At 56.6% G+C, this 18,725-nt stretch overlaps 1 protein-coding gene across 1 annotated transcript; it reads right to left on the bottom strand.

Annotated features, from left to right (window-relative positions):
- Positions 1–6,412: 6,412 nt before the first annotated feature.
- JUND (JunD proto-oncogene, AP-1 transcription factor subunit) lies at positions 6,413–8,281 on the bottom strand. Its single transcript, XM_044253915.1, has one exon. The coding sequence runs from the start codon at positions 8,173–8,175 to the stop codon at positions 7,132–7,134; it is 1,044 nt and encodes a 347-aa protein (XP_044109850.1). The 5' UTR covers positions 8,176–8,281; the 3' UTR covers positions 6,413–7,131.
- Between the last annotated feature and the right edge of the window lie 10,444 nt (positions 8,282–18,725).

Raw genomic sequence — 18,725 nt, 5'->3', positions numbered from 1 at the left:
TCTGTCAAATAAATAAATAAAATATTAAAAAAAAAAAAGAAATTGTGTCCGGGGTGCCTGGGTGGCTCAGTGGGTTAAAGCCTCTGCCTTTGGCTCAGGTCATGGTCCCAGGGTCCTGGGATCGAGCCCCGCATTGGGCTCTCTGCTCAGCGGGGAGCCTGCTTCCTCCTCTCTCTCTGCCTGCCTCTCTGCCTACTTGTGATCTCTGTCTGTCAAATAAATAAAATATTTTTAAAAAATGAAAGAAATGGTGTCCAGATCCACAAAAATGGTTAAAATTGAAAAGTGGACACATCATGGCCACCTGGGGAAATTGTCACTATCTTAGAGGCAACTTGTTAATTCCACCCTGATACTTACATTCAAGAGGTACAAGTGTTGGTACTCACCCCAAACCAGAAACCAACCAAATGCCCACGGATGGAAGATCTAAATTCAACCACATCAGTGACTGACGTGCTAATAGACTAAACACTTCAAGACAAAGATGATCAAAATAGATTTGCTTTCAAAGACCCATGTGCTGCCTCCTTTCACGATAAGTGTTCTAGCTTCACCTACGTGATGGCCTGAATGTCCTGCCCTGCCTCGTCTTCACCCCAAACCCCAAATGGGCTGGGCTCATTCAGAACAGCATCAGTGTGAACTGAACCGTAACAGCAAACGGGCCTGAGGCTGTTCTCCTGGAGGTAGGCAGCCATTGTCCCCATTTCACAGAGGAGGAAACTGAGGCCCAGAGAAGCCACATGTCATATTTCTTACTTTTTTTTTTTTAAGATTTTATTTATTTGACAGAGATCACAAGTAGGCAGAGCAGCAGGCAGAGAGAGAGGAGAAAAGCAGGTTCCTCACTGAGCAGAGAGGCTAATGCGGGACTCGATCCCAGAACCCTGGGATCATGACCTGAGCTGAAGGCAGAGGCTTTAACCCTCTGAGCCACCCAGATGCCCTTATTTCTTTAAGTTATTTCTGATTTGTCTCCCCCATTGAACTATGGTAGGACATGGGTAGGGATGTCCGTCTCTTTTGTTTGCTGTTGAATCTCCAGTGCCTAGAACAGTACACACAATAGATGTTCAATAGATGTTTATTGGTAGAGGCATGGGTGGATGGATGAGTGGACGGATGGACATACGGATGGATAAATGGACGAATGGACGGGTGGATGGATGGATGGCTGGATGAGTACCATCCGAGCTTCAGATCTTAGAGAGAACAGCTTCAGGATCTGAAGTGGCCTATCCCAGACTCTGCTGTTTCACCAACCACATGATTCAGCCCTTTATTTTTTTTTTTTTAAGATTTTATTTATTTGACAGACAGTGATCACAGGTAGGCAGAGAGACAGGCAGAGAGAGGGGAAGGGAAGCAGGCTCCCTGCTGAGCAGAGAGCCCCATGTGGGGCTCGGTCCCAGGACTCTGGGATCATGACCCGAGCCGAAGGCAGAGGCTTTAACCCACTGAGCTACCCAGGCACCCTGATTCAGCCCTTTAAATGAACTCAACCAGAATGAGCGAACAGACAGACAGCAGAGTGAGAGGAATGTGATTATAGGGGACAGGAAAAAGGAATAGGGGCCCCCAGACATGTAAGCCAAGTGGCTGGCTTGGCAATTTTGAGTAAAGCCCTCTGAGTCTCAGTTTCCTTGTCACACAAGCTAAGACCACTTTCCCAGCCTCCCAAGGAAACATCCTCGGCTCCCCAGGCTGGGATCCCAGATGGACAAACACACCATCAGGTTTTGGGGAGCCCCAAATGCCCCTGCTCTGAGGGGCTGAGAAGCTGACCCATTTCTTGAAGTGGCCTGGAGGGCCCAAAAGGGCTCTGAGGATGCTGGGGGCCAGAGAAGAACAACCCAGTCTCCATGTACCCCCCACCAAACCCTCCACCAGCCCCACTCACCTGCCCCTGAAGCTGAACCCACCAGCCCGAATGGCCAGCCTTGGGGCCCTGGTGCCACAATGGCTTTGTGACTCACAGCCAAGTTCCAGCCAATCCCTATCAGCTCCTGGGGGAAGGGGGTTCTAGAAGGCTGACCCAACATGGGGGGCAGGGCCTAGATCAGCGCTGATAGTCATGGCGGTTGCTTCCTACTATCTGACTGTCCTGAATGGAAAATTAGGGTTCTGAGCAGAGAGGGGGCCCCAAATTCTTCCCCTACATGTGTCTCAAGGTATTTGTTGAACACCTCACTTTTTGTTTTTGTTTTTTTTTTTTAAAGATTTTTCTTTTAAGTAATCTCTACGCTCAACGTGGGACTCGAACTTATAGCTGCGTGATGCAGAGTCATGTGCTCTGCTGACCGAACCTGCTGGGTGCCTCTGAACACCTAACTTGGTAGTGGGACCTTATCTGGGCCTGGGGACACACACAAACTCAAATAATTTGGGGGTGTGAAATGGCTAGGCAGGAATCAAAGAAGGGGTAGATGGGCTGAGTTCCATAGGAGGAGAAGGAGAATCGTAGGAGAGCTAGGGGAGGGACATCCCGGGTGGAGGACACAGCACGGGCAAAGGGCCCAAGGTGAGAGGAAGTTGGGCATGATTAGGGAATGTGGAGGCTGGTGTGGTTGGAGGCAAGGGACAAGAGGGCCAGGAGGCAGAGTACTGAATAGGTGGGACCTCAGAGATGTCCCAAGAGCTTGGGTTTTGTGGCTCCTGGGTGACTCTGTTATTAAGCGCCTGCCTTGGGCTCAGGTCATGATCCCAGCCACGGTCCTGAGATCGAGCCCCGCATTGGGCCCCCTGCACGGTAAGCTTGCTTCTCCCTCTGCCTGCCACTCCCCCTGCTGTGTTTTCTAAATAAAAATCTAAAAAAAAAAAAAAAAGTGTGGGTTTTATCAAGAAGGCACTGGCGGAGCCACGAGAGGGTCCAGAAAAAAAGACGCATAGTTTGTACTCTGATTCGCATCCTAGAAGTCCAGGCGGGTATCTGTGTCCGGCCCTGAGGATGGGGGCTCCTTAGGGTGGGGCTGGGCCCAAAGTCCCTTGGGATCCCCATATGGGCCTGGCAACAGTAGGTATCAACTCTGAGCCACAGTCCTTAAGGGGAAAGTGAGGCCACCATTCCCATCCACCACCTGGGGCTGGGCTGATGCCTGAGGTGAATCACTGCTGGCCAGGATGGAGCTGACACACTTCTTGGCCTCAGTTCAGCAGGGTCCTGCCAAAGCCACACCACCTGGCCCGCAGCCTTAGCCTCGCTTCCCTGGGGAGCCACTGGGTGGCACCAGAGCAAGAGGCCGGCAAGCAGAGACACCCAGCCTCACTGGGCAGAGATCCCCTCATCTTCTCCACGCTGTGGCTGTAGCTCTGGGCAAAATCAGAGACATGATAGTTGGACAGGACTTATGTCCTTGGTTTCAGCAACGACCAGGACAGCTCCCATCCATGCCCTCCTTGAGCTAAACACAAATCCAGAGTGGGTCAGGGCAATAATGATGGAACCACAGGGTACTCTGGGAACGCAATAAGACCCAGCCCGGGGGGGTTACTGGGGACCAGGAGGGCAAAAGCACTGAGTTTGAAGGAAGATCAGGTGGGTAGTAGAGAGAAGAAGTGTTATCAGGGTTGTAGCCATGCAAAGGCCCTGAGGCCAAAGGGGAAGGAAGGAGAGTTTGGATAGAAAGGTGCCTGCAGTGACAATGATCTTTCCAGGGCCAGATGCACCCAAGGACTTTTTTCCATAAAGGTTTCAAGTAGGGAGTCATATCTGTGGTTTCCAAAAAGCCCCATGTCACATGCTAGTGAAAACATAGGGCCTCCACTTAGACCCAAGTCTCCTGGTCTTTTTTATTTTTGTTTTCTTTTTCTTTCTGAAGATTGATTTATTTGAGAGGAAGTGCATGGGAGAGTTAGCACAAATGGGAGGGACAGGGGGAGAGGGAGAGAGACTCCCAAGCAAACTCTGAGTCCGGAGCCCAGTGTGGGCTCCCAGCCCTGAGATCATGACCTGAGCCGAAACCCAGCTGGATGCCTAACCAACCGAGCCACCCAGGCGCCCTGGTAAATATCTTTTCTATACTTATGAGTGGTGGCTGGGGACCAGCAGATAGCTTCAGGATAGGGGCTGGTCCCCAGAAAGACAGAGGCATTAGAGGGTTGGAGGTTTCAACCACACCTCCCAGACCTCCTGAGTGAGAAGAGGGACTGGAGATTGAACCAATCACCAAAGGCCAGTGAGTTAACCAATCACACCTATGGAATGAAACCAGCTAGGGTCGGAGAGCTTCTCAGTTGATGAAAACATAGACAGACTGGGAGCGCGGCCCATCCACACGGGGCAGGGAAGTCCAATGCCCCTTCCACTGTACCTTGCCCTCCCTCTGTGTCTCCTCCACCTAACTGTACCTGAGTTGTAGCCTTTATAAGCCAGTAATATGGGCACCTGGGTGGCTCAGTTGGTTAGGCGTCTGCCTTCAGCTCAGATCCCCATCGGGCTCTCTGCTCAGCGGGCAGACTGCTTCTCCCTCTCTCTCTGCCCCTTCCCACCACTCATGCTCTCTTTCCCTGTCTCAAATAAATAAATAAATAAAATCTTGAAAGTAAATAAATAAACCAGTAATAGTAAATAAAACACTTTCCTAGTTTCTGTGAGCGGTTCTAAATTATCAAGACTGGCGTGGGGGTTGAGGAAATCCTTGGTTTAGGGCTTACTGTCCCAAAATCCAGGTGGCAACCGGAGACTTCCAAATGGCATTGAAGTGGGGGTGGTGGTGTGGGACTAAGAACCCCCCCGCCTGTAGGGTCTGTGCGAACTCCAGGTAGTGTCAGAACTGAATTATAGGACACCTGGGTGATGTCTAGAATTCAGAACCGGTGAGTGTGGGGAAATCGCCCCCCCAAAACACAGTTGGCATCAGGATTATGAATAAAACAGTTTGGGGGGCCTGATGCAGATCTCCCGACCTCCTGGGCCTCTCCCCTTCTCTGTAGGTTGGGGGTGCACGGAGAGCCCTTCAGTATCATTATTACTCATTCAACCAAACTGATGTGGGAGATGTTGTTACCTGGACATGAACCTACCCATTTCATAGCATAGGAGGTAGAGGGGGGAGAGGGGAGAGGGCTGGGTTGAGGTTACACAGTGGCAAATTGGCACCCAAGCTGAGACTCAGGCTTCTAAAGAGTGAAGCTGTGGTCCCAAAGCCTGGTTCTTGGTCTCCTGTGTCAAGACACCCTCACCTCAGCTTTGGCGGGGCACTGTTGGGTCCCTCCCAGTGTGAGGGCGGTGCAAGGTGAGGTCATGCTGTCAAAAACCAAACCCCAAAGCAGCTCTCGAAGCCTTGAAAAGTAGGCAGCCAGGGTGATCAGGAGGAAGAGGAAACAGGTAGATGGCGAGGCCCCACCCTTTCAATGGCAAGAGGGACGGTGGGCATGTTCCTTCTTTGCACCTGTTCCCCCATCTGTAAAACAGGCACAATTCACCTGCCTTAACAGGGCTGGGTATACAGCTGGTGCTCAACACACGCACACCAGCTCAACTTGCCCCGCGTCCTTGACCACTGATGCTTAGGTCCCTCCTGGCACCAAGTGAGACAGAGACCCAAGGCCTGGGGTCTTTTGCCCACAAAACTGCAAGGGTCAGGGTAGGCAGGGGATAAAGGCAGCCCAGAGGTCAAGGCTCTGGAGGTGAACAGCCCAAGGTCCAGATATTCCTGCAAACTCCTAAAAATGTCAGGCTCTGTGACCTCTCATCACTCAACCTCTCTGAACAGGAGTTTCCTCAAAATGGGATACTAGGATGTTGGGAAGGGAGAGGTCTTCAGGGAGTACTTGGGAAATCCTGATTCCGAGTGAATGCCTAGGGAAGTACCACGGAGCGTAGCTACACCACCCCTACTGGAGGAAGACTGCTCCAGTCCGACCCCACCTGTGCCACGTTCCTCTGGCCCTGAGACTCAGCAGCCCCCATCCGCCCGACAATAATAGAAGCTTACGCTGAGCACCAACTATAGGCCAAGCGGGGCTCTGGAACAAACTGTTAATCCTCCAACTTTCCGGGGCAAGCTTACAACTGTTCTGCCCATTTTAGACAGGGTAAGTGATGCCCAGAGGTTCAAGTTTCTGCCTTTTCCTACCCGCCTGGGGCTGGGCTGTGCTCTTTCCATCTTGTAGTCTATCTGTCCTAAAGGGGACACCCGTGGGCTCGCTAGTTCCAAATGCTGGTTGGAGATCGTAGTATCCCTCACCTAACCTGGACATCGGTGGGCCCCAAGCCCGGGAGCGCCTAGATGGCGCTCGTTGAGCGCCAGATGTTCGGAGCCCCTCCCGTACTCCGGCTCTCCTCCTCCGAGCACAGGCAGAGGGAGGAGGGGCAAGGAGGCAAGGGAGGGGGGAGGGGAGCGTGTGAGCCAGGCCCTGCCCAGCCCATCAGGCCCCGGCGGGGGAAGAAGGAGGCAGAGAGCCGAGCTGGCGTAACGAGACTTTACTGAAAACAGAAAACCGGGCGAACCAAGGATTACAAACAGGAATGTGGACTCGTAGCAAAACAAAACAAAACAACAGAACAAAAAGGGCGGGAGGAGGGATGTCGGAAGGACGGAAGGGGGGGTGAGCAAGAGCGAGGAAAGGGAAGGGAGGTTGTTTTTTTTTTTTTCTTCTTCCCATTTCTTTAAAAAACCAACACAAGATAAAACACACACACACAACCAACGTTTGTTCCCAAGTAGAAACATAAATAGGGCAGAATCGAACACTCTGTTCTTCTCTCTTCCAAAGGCAAAAAAAAAAAAAAAAAAAGTAAAAGGAAAGGCAGGGTTTGAGGCTGCGCCCCCTCGGAGCCCCCTTCTGCGGTGGTGTGTACAAAGGGGCTGCCGGGGCGCGCGGGTTTGTGCAACACTGGGTGGCCGCGCTCGGGGAACAGAGGCAGCGCGAGGGCGGGGGGGGGGGTCATGCGCTTGCCCCCAGGAGCAGGGGGTCCAGCTTGTCGAGTCCGAGGCGCCCTCTTCGAGTCCTGAGCACCCTCGGGGGGTCCTCAGGGACCGCGCCCTCTCGGAATCCTGGCACCCTCGGGGTGTGGGGGGGTGTCCCCGGGGCCGCGCCCTCTCCGAGTCCGGGGCGCCCACGTCCACCCCCCACTCGAGCCCGCCTCCCCGGGAGGGGGGCCGCGCATGCGCCCCGCGCGCGGGCTCAGTACGCGGACACCTGGTGCTGGGGCAGCAGCTGGCAGCCGCTGTTGACGTGGCTGAGGACCTTCTGCTTGAGCTGCGCCACCTGCTCCCGCAGCAAACTCGCTGTGGACGCCAGCTCCGTGTTCTGGCTCTTGAGCGTCTTCACTTTCTCCTCGAGGCGCGAGATGCGCTCCAGCTTGCGCTTGCGGCACTTAGAGGCAGCGATGCGGTTGCGCAGCCGCTTGCGCTCCGCCTTAATGCGCTCCTGCGTGTCCATGTCGATGGGCGACAACGGCGGGCTCTCGCCAAAGCTTGGCACGTCGGGCACCGTCTGCGGCTCATCCTTGAGCGCGGTCAGGCGGGGCGGCCCCAGCGCGCCTGGGGGAGGCGGTGGAGGGAAGGGTACAGGCTCGGCGGTGAAGGCGACCGTCGCAGCACCCCCCGAACCGCCGGTGCCGCCCGCGTAGCTGCTCAGGTTCGCGTAGACGGGCGCCTCGGGCGTGGCTGCCGCCGGGGCCAGTTCGCCAGGAGGCGCGGTGCCCGCAGCCGTGCTCGAGGGTCCCCCGGCGGCCGCAGCAGCGGAGGCCGCGCCCGTGCCCAGCTGGTTCTGCTTGTGCAAGTCCTCCAGGGCCTTGACGAAGCCCTCGGCAAACTCCTGCTCCTCGCTGGCCGCCACCTTGGGGTAGAGGAACTGAGTGCTCGTCGGCGTGGTGGTGACCAGCCCGTTGGACTGGATGATGAGGCGCTCGAGCTCGGGCGAGGCGAGCTTGAGCAGCCCCAGGTCGGGCGACGCGAGGAGGCCGTCGGGGGGCGCCGTGCCTGGGGCGCCGTCGGTGCGCAGGGGGGCCGGGGGCGGCGCGGCCGTGGGCTTGAGCGCCGCCGCCACCTGCTCACTCAGGCTCAGCGTCAGCGCGTCTTTCTTCATCATGCTGCCAGTCGCCGCCGTCGGGGGCGCCCCGGGGAACAGGCGACCCGGGGACGCGAAGCTACCACCGCCGCCACTGCTACTGACGCCGCCGCCCAGGCCGCTCAGCGCCTCATCGCCGTAGAAGGGTGTTTCCATCCTCCGCCTCCCCCGCCGCGCCGGCCTGGGGTGGGGGGGGAGGGGGGAGTGGCCGCGGCCGCCCGGGGGGCCCGCGCCCCCCCGTCCGCTCGGCCCTGCGCCCGCCCCGGCCGAAGCCGCTGCGCCCGGCCCTCCACTGGCGGCGGCTCCTGCGCCGCGCACTTCGCGCGCCCTCTTATAGCCTCGGCCCAGCGCGATGAGCTCACTGCCCCCGCTCGCCATTGGGCGTAGGTGACGTCTCTCATTTGCATGGTGGGGCGGGGCTAAACCGCGACCGCCCTCCCCTGGCTGCCGTTGCCCCGGTGACGCGCGGTAAACCGCACAACAGCGCGCTGCCTTGTGGGTTGACGTCATGGGGGCAGGTCCCACGGCCGGACCCGGTTACCCCGCCCCGGGAGCGCGGTGTACGACCAATGCCCCCAGTGCTGCCTCCCGCCAAGGCACGTCCCGGGTGGCGTGATGAGCCCGGCCACCAGCCGCCTGCCGGTCCCCAAGCCCCGCCCCGTATCCGCGCGTGGGGCCCCGGCTGGGCGGGGGCGGGGGCGGTGCCGGCCTCCGGGGACCGGCGGGGGATGGGGCCTAGATGGATAAATAACTCCAAGGCACCTCCCGCTCCACTACGCCTACAAGTGCCTGCCTTAGAATTCCTCCATCCTGGCGCTACACGGGCTGGCGGCAGAAGGTCTTAGGGGGCTTATCCCGGTGGCTCCCTGGGCGTTTTGGCCAGATCTACCTCCGTCTCACCCTCACCCCTAAATCTGCGGTGATGTGTTTGCCCCAGAAAGACGAGGGAGGGAAAAGGAGAGCTGCCAGACGTTGCTGGAAACGCTTTGAGCCTGATACTTCTCACTGAGGAGTCTAAAAGTACGGAGTCCGACTTCCTGACTTTACAGACAGGAAACCGAGGCTCAGCAAGGTGCGACCCGGCCAGATCTCTTATTCACCTGATAGAACTCTGGCCTCCTGCTCCTGGGCGGCCGCCTGTATTTTTTACTCTGCATCTGAGAGGGCCTGCTGTGGGTCTTGAGGTGAGGGTGGTTGACTACCGGCCCCCCCCAGTTTCCTCCTTAGCGTCCCTCCCCTTCCCTGTGTTAAGGCCGGAATCCCAGCTGGTAATTGTTAACTATTTAATACTGTTTGGTTATAGTCAGCTCTCAGTGGGCCTCCCTAAAGGCTGGCTGGAGATGGAATATGAGGGAGGAGGGAGGTAACAACCTGTCCAACACTCCCTAGGAATTCTCGGGACACCTGGGTCTGGCTGACAGCTCCTTCACACAGCCCCTCCCTGCCTCCCACCACACTCAGGATAGAGACAATTTCTCAGCCAGATGGTGGAGGCTAAGGACCCTTCTTCCACAGACCTCCCTCTAACCTTTCAGCTTCTCTGAGCCTTGGCCTCTCAGCCCATTGATGCCTCAGGGCCTTTGCATATGCTATACCCTCTGTGTGACCGCTCCCTTCCCAAAGGCAAACTTGTATCCTTGGAGAGGCCCCTCCCACTCACCTTATTTCCATTAGAGCCTTGGAAGCGTTCAGAATGACAGGCTGACCAAAAGTTCCCGGAGGGCAAGGAACCTGCTGGGTCTCCAACATCTGGTAGAGCACCTGGCTCAGTGTTAAAGGAGACGCTGCCTGGTCTGGTTGCTGTGGTCTCTGTGTCCTCCAGACCTGACCTCTCAGGTCCCAGCCTGAGCAAAGGGACCCCTGATGAGAGGGGATCCAGCCTCCAGCCTGTTGCTAACTCTGCTCTGACACCCCCCTCTCTAGGCCTATGCAATGGGGCTAGATTGGAGGAAATGGGGCCATGCTTCTCCCCAAGGCAGGACGTGAGTGGGTGGCCTAGGGAGCCTCCACCCTGACCTTGGGCCTTAACCTTGACAAGTGGGTGAATGGTCTGGTAAACAATGGGCAGAACCTGCCTGAGCTGAAAGACTGACCAGCAAACAAGCCTTGGGAAATGGAGGCACCAGGAGTCCAAGGTCTCTCTGACTCAAGTTTTCCTCCTCATGAAAATGGGAGTGAATAATCTCACCCACCTCATGGAGTCTTGTGATTTTTTTTTTTCATTAAGTAAACTCTACCCCCGTCCTGGGGCTGGACCTGGGGACCCTGAGATTCGAGAGAGTGCATGCTCTACTGACGAACCCAGCCAGGTGCCTTGAGTATTGTGATTTGCATTGGATTTGAAAAAATAGTAAGAACTCCATGTTTTCTATAAGTATTTTCCATTATTATTATTTTTTTAAAGACTTTATTTGACAGACAGAGTTTACAAGTAGGCAGAGAGGCAGGTATAGAGAGAGGGGAAACAGGCTGCCTGCTGAGCAGGGAGCCCGATGTGAGACTTGATCCTAGGACCCTGGGATCATAACCTGAGCCAAAGGCAGAGGCTTAACCCACTGAGCCACCCAGGCGCCCCTATTAATATTATTATTATTATTAAGCCAACCTTAATTGTGTATGGTTGTTTGGTCTGGAGTTCCCTTAGCTGAAGTGCCCTTCCTTACCCTCCAGGCAAATTCCTACTCATGCTTCAAAACCCAATGTCTCGTCCTCCAAGAAGCCTTCCCTAACCTGACGCCCAAGGAATCCCCTAGTGACCCCCCACCATCTGGCTAAGCCTGCCCACCATCTTTGTCGGGCTCTGTCTACCCCAGATGGGGGAGGGGAAGATTCTTGAGGCTGGATAGAGAGGACCTGCCTTGGCCCCTTTGTATGAGAGGAGTGGCCCTGGACAGACTCTGCCAGCGCTACTTTTCAAGGCCTGGCTTCTTCAGTCTCTACTGCTATGTACTTGCTGTTCCCTCCGACCCAATAATTTTCCCTACCTTCTCCTTCCTCCTAGCCAGGGAGTACTCTGGGACACCTTAGACCTGCTCTTCCATTTGGACCAACCCTGTCCCTACCTAGTCAGGCAGGTCAAGGGGAGCCTAGCTAAATCCACCAACCAATCATACACAGTGAATTAGGGATAACTCCCATTCATTCATTCATTCATTCATTCTGTATACGCTATCTGAGCTCCTACTGTGAGCCAAGTGATGGGGACACATGGCATGACACAAAGACCCTCACCTTCCCAGCACAGGCTCTGAAGGAGGAACCTTCAAACACAATTTCAAGGAGAATGGTGCCCCCTCTGTGGACTGGGGGGTATGTTTTAGAGTTGGGTAATTGGGGTGGGGTGCCCTAGAGGTGATGCTGAATGAAGGAGGAGCTGGAGATAATTTGAAGGCCAAACATCCCAGACAGTGGGAACAGCCAATGCAAAAGCCCTGGGGCGGCTGGCCACTTTGATGGAGACAGCCTGTGGGGCTGGATTGTGTGAGCCCCGGGAAGCCAGATGGAGAGAAGGAAAGCAGGCTTCCATGGGAGCCTGGGTAGTGTATGCCCAGTGTAATGGCAGTGGCCCTGGAAGATGGGATTGAGGGAGAAATCGGTCACAGGCCTCAGCCTAGACCCTGATTTTTCCACCCTTACTCTCCCAGCGGCTCCGCGACATTATCTCACTTTCCAGAGCAGTCCAGGGAGGGTGCGGGACCTGCCCTGGGGTGTCGCACAGTACCGGCCCAACTAAAATTCAGCCCGGTCCCCAACCCCTATCCTAGCTTCCGAAGGAAAGCTGAAACTACCACCCGCCCCAGGCGAGATTTGAATCTCCTCCCCTCCGCTCTGGGGCCTCTCTCTTCTCTTCTCTCTCTCTCTCTGTCTTTCGATCCAGCGTTGAGGTTACGCTTCTTGTTTAAAGCAAACTGCAAGTCGGTTTAATGTTTAGTCTTTATTTGAAGACCCAGGGACCTCAAATCTACTTGATAAAACGCAAAGCCCCAAAGAAAGAGAAAAAAAAAAAAAAAAAGGAGTTAAGCAGGAAGCAGAAAGGGGTGAGGCGGCGGAACCTCTTAAAGGGGAGGTTTGCGGGGGATCGCTCGGGACCCCGCGGGTCTGGGTAGGGCTCATGGGGAACGTCCTCCGGCGCTTAGGACCCATGGGCTGGTGGAGGTGGGGCTTGCGGGGACCATCCGCGGATGGCGGGACCCCGCGAGGGGGCCGGGGAAGGGGTGCAGTCTTGGGGCCGGGGGCGCGTCTGGCCTCCGCGCATTCCTAAGGATCGGGTTACCGGCCAAAGCGGTGGCCCCTCCCCTCCCCTCCTGCCCCGCTTCCGCCCTCGCCGGGAGCAGGAACCAGTCACCTCCCCCGTCCTGTGCAGGTGCTTGGCCGGCCGCGGGGAGGGTACCCACACCCAGTCCTCCCGGCCGGCACTGGCGCTTTCCAGTCTCACGAGACCATTTTACCGACGAGGAAACTGACGTTTCGTCAGCTCCTTTCAGCCCGGATGGAACCAGACTGACAGCCTGCTTTCCGACCCGTGGCCCTGTTGACTGCACCCAGAGGCTGCAGTGTCCCCAGCCTCCCGCAGGCCCGGATGAGCGGCCCAGCCCAGCCCCGTGTTCGTTGATCGACGGGCCACAGTGAGCCTGGACGGGCGCCCGGGCAAAGGAGAAAACAGCTTTTCACACCACCACCTTCTTCCCCCACCCCCAGGATGGGCAAGATTCCTGCGCTCATACAGCGAACATGTAATGTGCATCTGCTGTATACCCAGGCCCACGTTAGGCCCTTTCCCAGACAGACTCGGGGAAACCTGAAGGTTTGGGGATCGGAGGGTGGTGAGCTCAACTTTGCTAAACCAGCTTGAGAAGCTGATTTGCTTTGGTTTTGTTTATCTTTCAGCCAACCTCCAGCACCATCATTCAGCTGTTCACCACCCTCTACGGAGTACCTACTGTGTGCCCTGCCCTGTGTGCTGGGCCAGGGTTTTCCACCATCCCTCATCAACCCCTGAGCTGATACTCCAGAACGAGACAGGAAATACCCACCATAAATGAAGAAGTACGCTTTAGGCTGATGTCACTATTTCTCCTTTAGGTCGACCCCCTTTTCTGTTTTTACTTCAGCAAATATATTTCAAAAGGGAAACTTCCATGTCACCACCAAGAATGGAAAACCAGTTTCTCTTGCCATAAATAGAAAGAAACTGAAAAACGATCAAATGAGAGCAAAACCCAGGAATTCCTTCCTTAAGGGATGCTCTGGGATGTCCAAATATCCAGAAAGCATTGAAGGCAGGGAAGCCCCAAGCCAAGCCAAGAAGGGACCACAGGGATCCACTTGGTGTTTTTGTCCCTAAGGGCCTCGGCACACAGTAGGTGCTCAGTAATGTGCCAAGCCTTGGCAGTGGGCACCTACGACACATGGGGTTTGCCTGCATCCCATAGCATGCTTCTGGGGGCCTTTAAGTTTACTGACCCATTCTCTGGGACAAATGATGGTGGTGGCGCTAGGTAGCAGCTCCTTGTGGGGGGAACCCCCACAGGGCCTCTCTGGGGAGACTTCGGGTTGGTTCAGTTAAGTAGAAGCTCCTGCTTCCTCCTCAAGACCTTGGGGGTGTCCCCACCCCCGGTCCTGTGTCCCCTGACAGCCTTCTGCAATGAGCTGTGGGCCCTTGACATCCTGCCCAGGCTGCCCAGGGATTGGGGAGGGGAAAATGTGTGAAATCAGTAAGTATGAATTAAATAAGTAAAGGAATTAATGCGTGAATGGCGCTAATGGATGATTTGGCGAAGTAATGAATGGATGAGCTAATGGATGAGAGGATGCATCCATGCCCCCAAGTTGGGAAACCCACTCCCCACATTTTTTCTTAATAGTCCCACGCCAGCACTGCTAAGAGGGACATCTGTCCACGGTTTTCAGAGGGACACACAGGCTCTGAGCAAGCATGGCTCCATGCCCATTTTCAGAGCGCAGACTGGAATACAGGTGGCCTAGCTCGCTCACCGTGAGCTGCATGCAGGACAGAGGGCCGAGTAGAGGAGCGGGGCCCCCCAGTTGGGGGAGTAGGTTGAACGGGGGCGAAGCGGGCAGCAGACAAGGGCAGGGAAGCGGTGGGGCGGGGCCTCCGGAGCGGGGAGGAGCGGGCAGACTCCCAGTCGATTAGGAAGGGGCTCCAAGTTAAGAGCAAGTTTGGGGGGCCTCCCGGCACGCGAGTCACAGAAACACCAGCCTTGCGTCTCCTGGGCGTGGGGAGCCAAAGACACTCCTCCGCCCCACAACACTCGCAACCTGAGGCCGCCACAGTGAACTCCTTCGCCCGCCAGCTTCCCCCCTTCCTTCGCCACCGCCTCTCCCCGGGAGGAAGTGGTGAGGGTGCGGGGGAGGGCCCCCCATTCTCACTTCCCCTGGGGCAGGGCGGGGCCTGCAGGGTGCCCTCCCCCGCCGCAAGGATGGGGGTGCCGACAGGAGTGGGGGCTGGGAGCCCCAAGAGCTGGGGCCCGGCAGGGCGGTGCGGACCCTGGTTGGGTGAGGTCTCTAAGTTCGATTCTCTAAAGTTTCGATGGTTCTCATCTGAAACGTGGGGGGAAGAAACTCGACCCTGAAACAATGGGTTGCTGGGTGAGAGGACTCCGCCCCAGGCCCAAGGAGACCAAACCCGATAAGGACACTCCCAGGCCCGGAGGGGTCAGGGCCCGGCCGGAGGGAGAGACGTCGCTGTAAACATGGACTTGGACCGGGGCGGGAGGCGCATTCCACGCGGAGGGAACCGCGCAGGCCAATGCCTGGCGGCTGGTAGGGACCTCCCGCCTCGCCAGGCGGCTGGGCCTGCCCAGGACCTGCCTCTCGTCTTTCCCCCCAGCCTGGCCCCTCCTCCGGCGGGGGTGGGGGGAGGATCTGGAGGGCCTCGGCGCCGCCAGCCGCAGACGCGGACTTAACCCCGCGCTGCGGCCAGACTCGGTGGCAAGGGAGGCGGGTGGCGTCAGCGCCGACGTCAAGGCGAGGCGGGGCCACGTAGATTCGGGCACCCAGCCGGTGCCCCACGCAGCGCTGGAAGTCGTGGGTGTGGTGGTGGGCAGAGTCCGCCCTCCAGCTGTCCTGACTGTGCGCAGAGGGGAAACCGAGGCACGGAGAGGCGAGTGGCCTAGCCGAGACCGAAGCTGGGCCCCAGGGCTCCAGGTCCCCGGCCCTCAGCCTCAGGGCGCTTCTGTCCCACACCGTCGCCCTCTCCCTTTCTTTCGCTTGCGTTGGCCTACGTCGCCGTGATAGCCCCAGGGTCAGACGAACTGGTGTTTTGTGTTTTGCTTTTTTTTTTTTTTTTTTCCCGGCACGTAGACAAATCCCTACAAAACCTACCAGTTAAGCGCTGGGCATCCCAGAGCTGTGCCCTGGCAAGTCACTCCATCTTTGTGGGCCTCAGTTTCCTCAAACGGACCAATGAAGGAAAGCTGACATTTCACTGCCGGCTCACTGCTCGGCCTTCGGGAAGCGGTGGGGTGGAGTGGGAGGTGATTCCCATGCCGAGGGGCGAGGGAGACAGTCTAGAGGAGAGAGGTACGAGTCGGGGGACACTAGCGAGACGGGATTCGAATCCACAGCTGGCCCCGGATCCTCCTTTTGTCCTCCCTACCTCCGCCCTCTCTCATCTCTCTCCCTCTGTGTCTAACCCCTCCACTTTCCCCGATTCCCTAGTCCCCCTTCCCTCTCCCATCCCCCCCACTGGCCCAGCTCCGCGCCCCTGCGGGTCCGCTAATTAAATGCAGAGCTGGGGGAGGGGGCGGCTCGCAGTTAACCCCTTCCCGTCGGGTCCTGGAGGGCTTCCCGGAGCTGAGGAAGGGAAGCGCCAACGCCGCTCAGCTCCTCTCCGCCCCTGACTCGGGGCCCTGGGACAACCCATTTGATGGACGGGTAATTCGAGGCCCAAGCGCCAGCTGTAGGCCACCCCAAGTCTCCATCCCGTGCCTATCTATAGCTCTGGGTCAGGTGAAGTCAAGTGGAGAGGACCCAGACACAGCCCTTATCCCCGCCTGGCTCCCCCTTTCCTCCACACACAGACTGAACATCTGAGAGGCACCCAACATTCTTGGGTGGGAACCACTGGAAAAATAGGTATTCTAACGTCAAGCCCTGGCAGGAGCTATGAAGAAATCTGGGGGAAGGGGGGGATGAGCAGAGGGCCAGCGACACCCGCAGACAAAGTGGGCACCAGGAAGGGTAGATTCCTGAGAGCCAGAATAGCACGAGCTAAGGCCCCAAGCTAGGAACGCAAGATGTGCTGCGGGAGAATCAAGGAGGAGGCCCGAAGTGGGGTGAGATGAAGGGGCATGGAGGGAAGGTAAGAGCAGAAGGAGCCCAGGGGCATCCAGGCCAACAGCAGCTGGGGTGGGGGTGGGAGTTAGACTCCTTGCCAGCCCAGGAGGACCCCGTGACCCTGTGTCTCCCTGCCTTAGTTTCCCCACCAGTGCCCATGTTCCAGAGGGCACAGCAGAGTCTTGGGGGCCTCGGGGCTGCCCAGAGTCATAGGGACCTGTCTTCTGCCCTCTGTGGTTGCTCGGCTGGACTGCCCTCTCCCTCTGTGGCTCCCCGTTAGCCCCTAGCTCTGCCTGTCCTATTATCCAGACTCCCTTGACATTGGCGTGATGTTCCTTCACCAGCAGTATCCACTTCCTGAGACATTCGGGGCAGGGGGAACCCCTTCCCTCCCTCAGGTAGCTCTCCAATCCCACTGGGCCCCTCACTCAGCCCCGGGCTCCTCTGCAAGGAGGGGGCTGGCTTAAGAGACAGGGCTGGGGGGAATGGGGGAAGGTGGGCAGCATGGTCCTTGAGCCTGGGGGAAAATCGCAGTCCCCTCTGCCCCTCTGCACCTGCCTCCTTGGAGGAGGCATGACGGTGGCTGTGGTGACGGGGGATGTGCCGGGAGGAGCATCCGGCAGGGCCTGCGTTGTCATGGCAACGCTGACTCAGAGGCAGAGGCAGGTAGCAGCATCTAGCCCCCGCCAGCCCACCCCAGTGCTCCTGGCACCTCACCCAACACCCACCCTGCAGCCTCCACTCTGGGGGACCTCTTCTGAAACTGGAGAGGGGTGGGTGAGACCCCAGAGCGGCTGGATGAATTCCTTCACCCACCCAATCACCTGTTGGAAGGGGGGAGATGCTCTTTTATCACACTTACCTGGGTGCTGGGTGCCACGTCTCCCACCCACCTTCAGGACACCCACCTTCCCATTCATCTGTTTATAGGTCCATCCATCCACCCACCCACTAATCTGTCCGTCCCTCCGTTTACCCATTCATCCATTAGTCATGGAGTACCCACTGTGCGCCCACCTTGCTCTCAGCACAGGACAGTTGTTCCTTGCTCCCGCAGTCAGGGTATCCATGAAGGATCTGGACTGGAGGGATACAGAGGAGGACAAGGCCTCTGAGTCCCCTTGAGTCCCGACCTTGAGAACTTGAGGTCCCTTCTCTCCCTCCTGCTCCCAGTATCTATTTCAGTGTCTGTCTCCATCTCTGAGTACAGCCCAGACCCTTCCCCACCTCTACCCCCGGCCCCAAAGCCACTGTGTAGCCTCCTTCCTCTCTTCCCCTCATTTGTCTCTTCCAGGCACACAAGCCTCTGTGTTTTTCCACTAACACATCAGCTCATTCCCACCTCAGGGCCTTTGCACATGTTGCTCTCCCTATCTGGAAAACCCTTAAGGTTTTCACCTCCATTTATCTTGTTTATTTCTTGGTTTCCTTATTATCTGTCTCTAGCCCTATCTCCAGAGTGTAAAGACCTGAGATGGCCTGCGGTTCCTTTAGTGTCCTGTCTTAGCCTATCTCTGCCTTCATTTCGCCCACTGTGAAATGGGCAGATGGGAATGGTGTTCACAATAAGGCTTTTACAGAAGGGGTTGGGGGGAGGAATTAAGCCCTCAGAATGTACCTGGCACAGAGTAAGTGCTCAACAAACATGTTCTTAGAAATAGTCCAGGGGCGCCCAGCTGGCTCAGTCATTAAGCCTCTGACTTCAACTCAGGTCATGATCCCAGGGTCCTGGGATCCAGCCAGCATCCTGGCTCCCTGCTCAGCAGGAAGCCTGCTTCTCCCTCTCCCTCTGCCCTGGTTGTGTTCCATCTCTCACTGTGTATCTCTCTGTCAAATAAATAAATAAAATCTCTTTAAAAAGAAAGGAAGAGAAGGAGGGAGGGAGAGAGGAAGGGTAAAAGGGAAGGAGGGAGGGAGGGAAGGAGTCCAAATGTCCACGAAGGAAGGAGTCCAAATGATGAAGGATAAAATTTGGTCTGGCTGTACAGTGTAATAGTACTCAGCCATAATAGTACAGAGCTATACAAAACTCTGACACACTCTACTACATGGATGAACCTTGAAAATACCACGCCAAGCGAAAGAAGCCAGACCCAAGAGGCCACCTGTTGTAGGATCCCATGTATGTGAAATGTCCAGAGCAGGCAAACCCACAGAGACAGAAAGCCAATTCATGGTTGTTCAGGGTCTCAGGGAGAGGGTGGAGGGTGACTGGTCATGGGGAACAGGGTTTCTTTCTGGGGTGCTGAAAATGTTCTGGAACTAAACAGAAGTGCTGGTTTCACAACACTGTAAGGTATCAAAGTCACTGGAGTGTTCACTTTAAAATGGTGAATTTGGGGGCGCCTGGGTGGCTCAGTGGTTAAGCATCTGTCTTCGGCTCTGGTCATGATCCTAGGGTCCTGGGA

The sequence above is a fragment of the Neovison vison genome, chromosome 6, assembly GCF_020171115.1.
Source record: "Neovison vison isolate M4711 chromosome 6, ASM_NN_V1, whole genome shotgun sequence".
NCBI lineage: Eukaryota > Metazoa > Chordata > Mammalia > Carnivora > Mustelidae > Neogale > Neogale vison.
The sequence above is the reverse complement of the archived record's forward strand: the minus strand, read 5'-3'. Positions and strand labels throughout refer to the sequence as shown.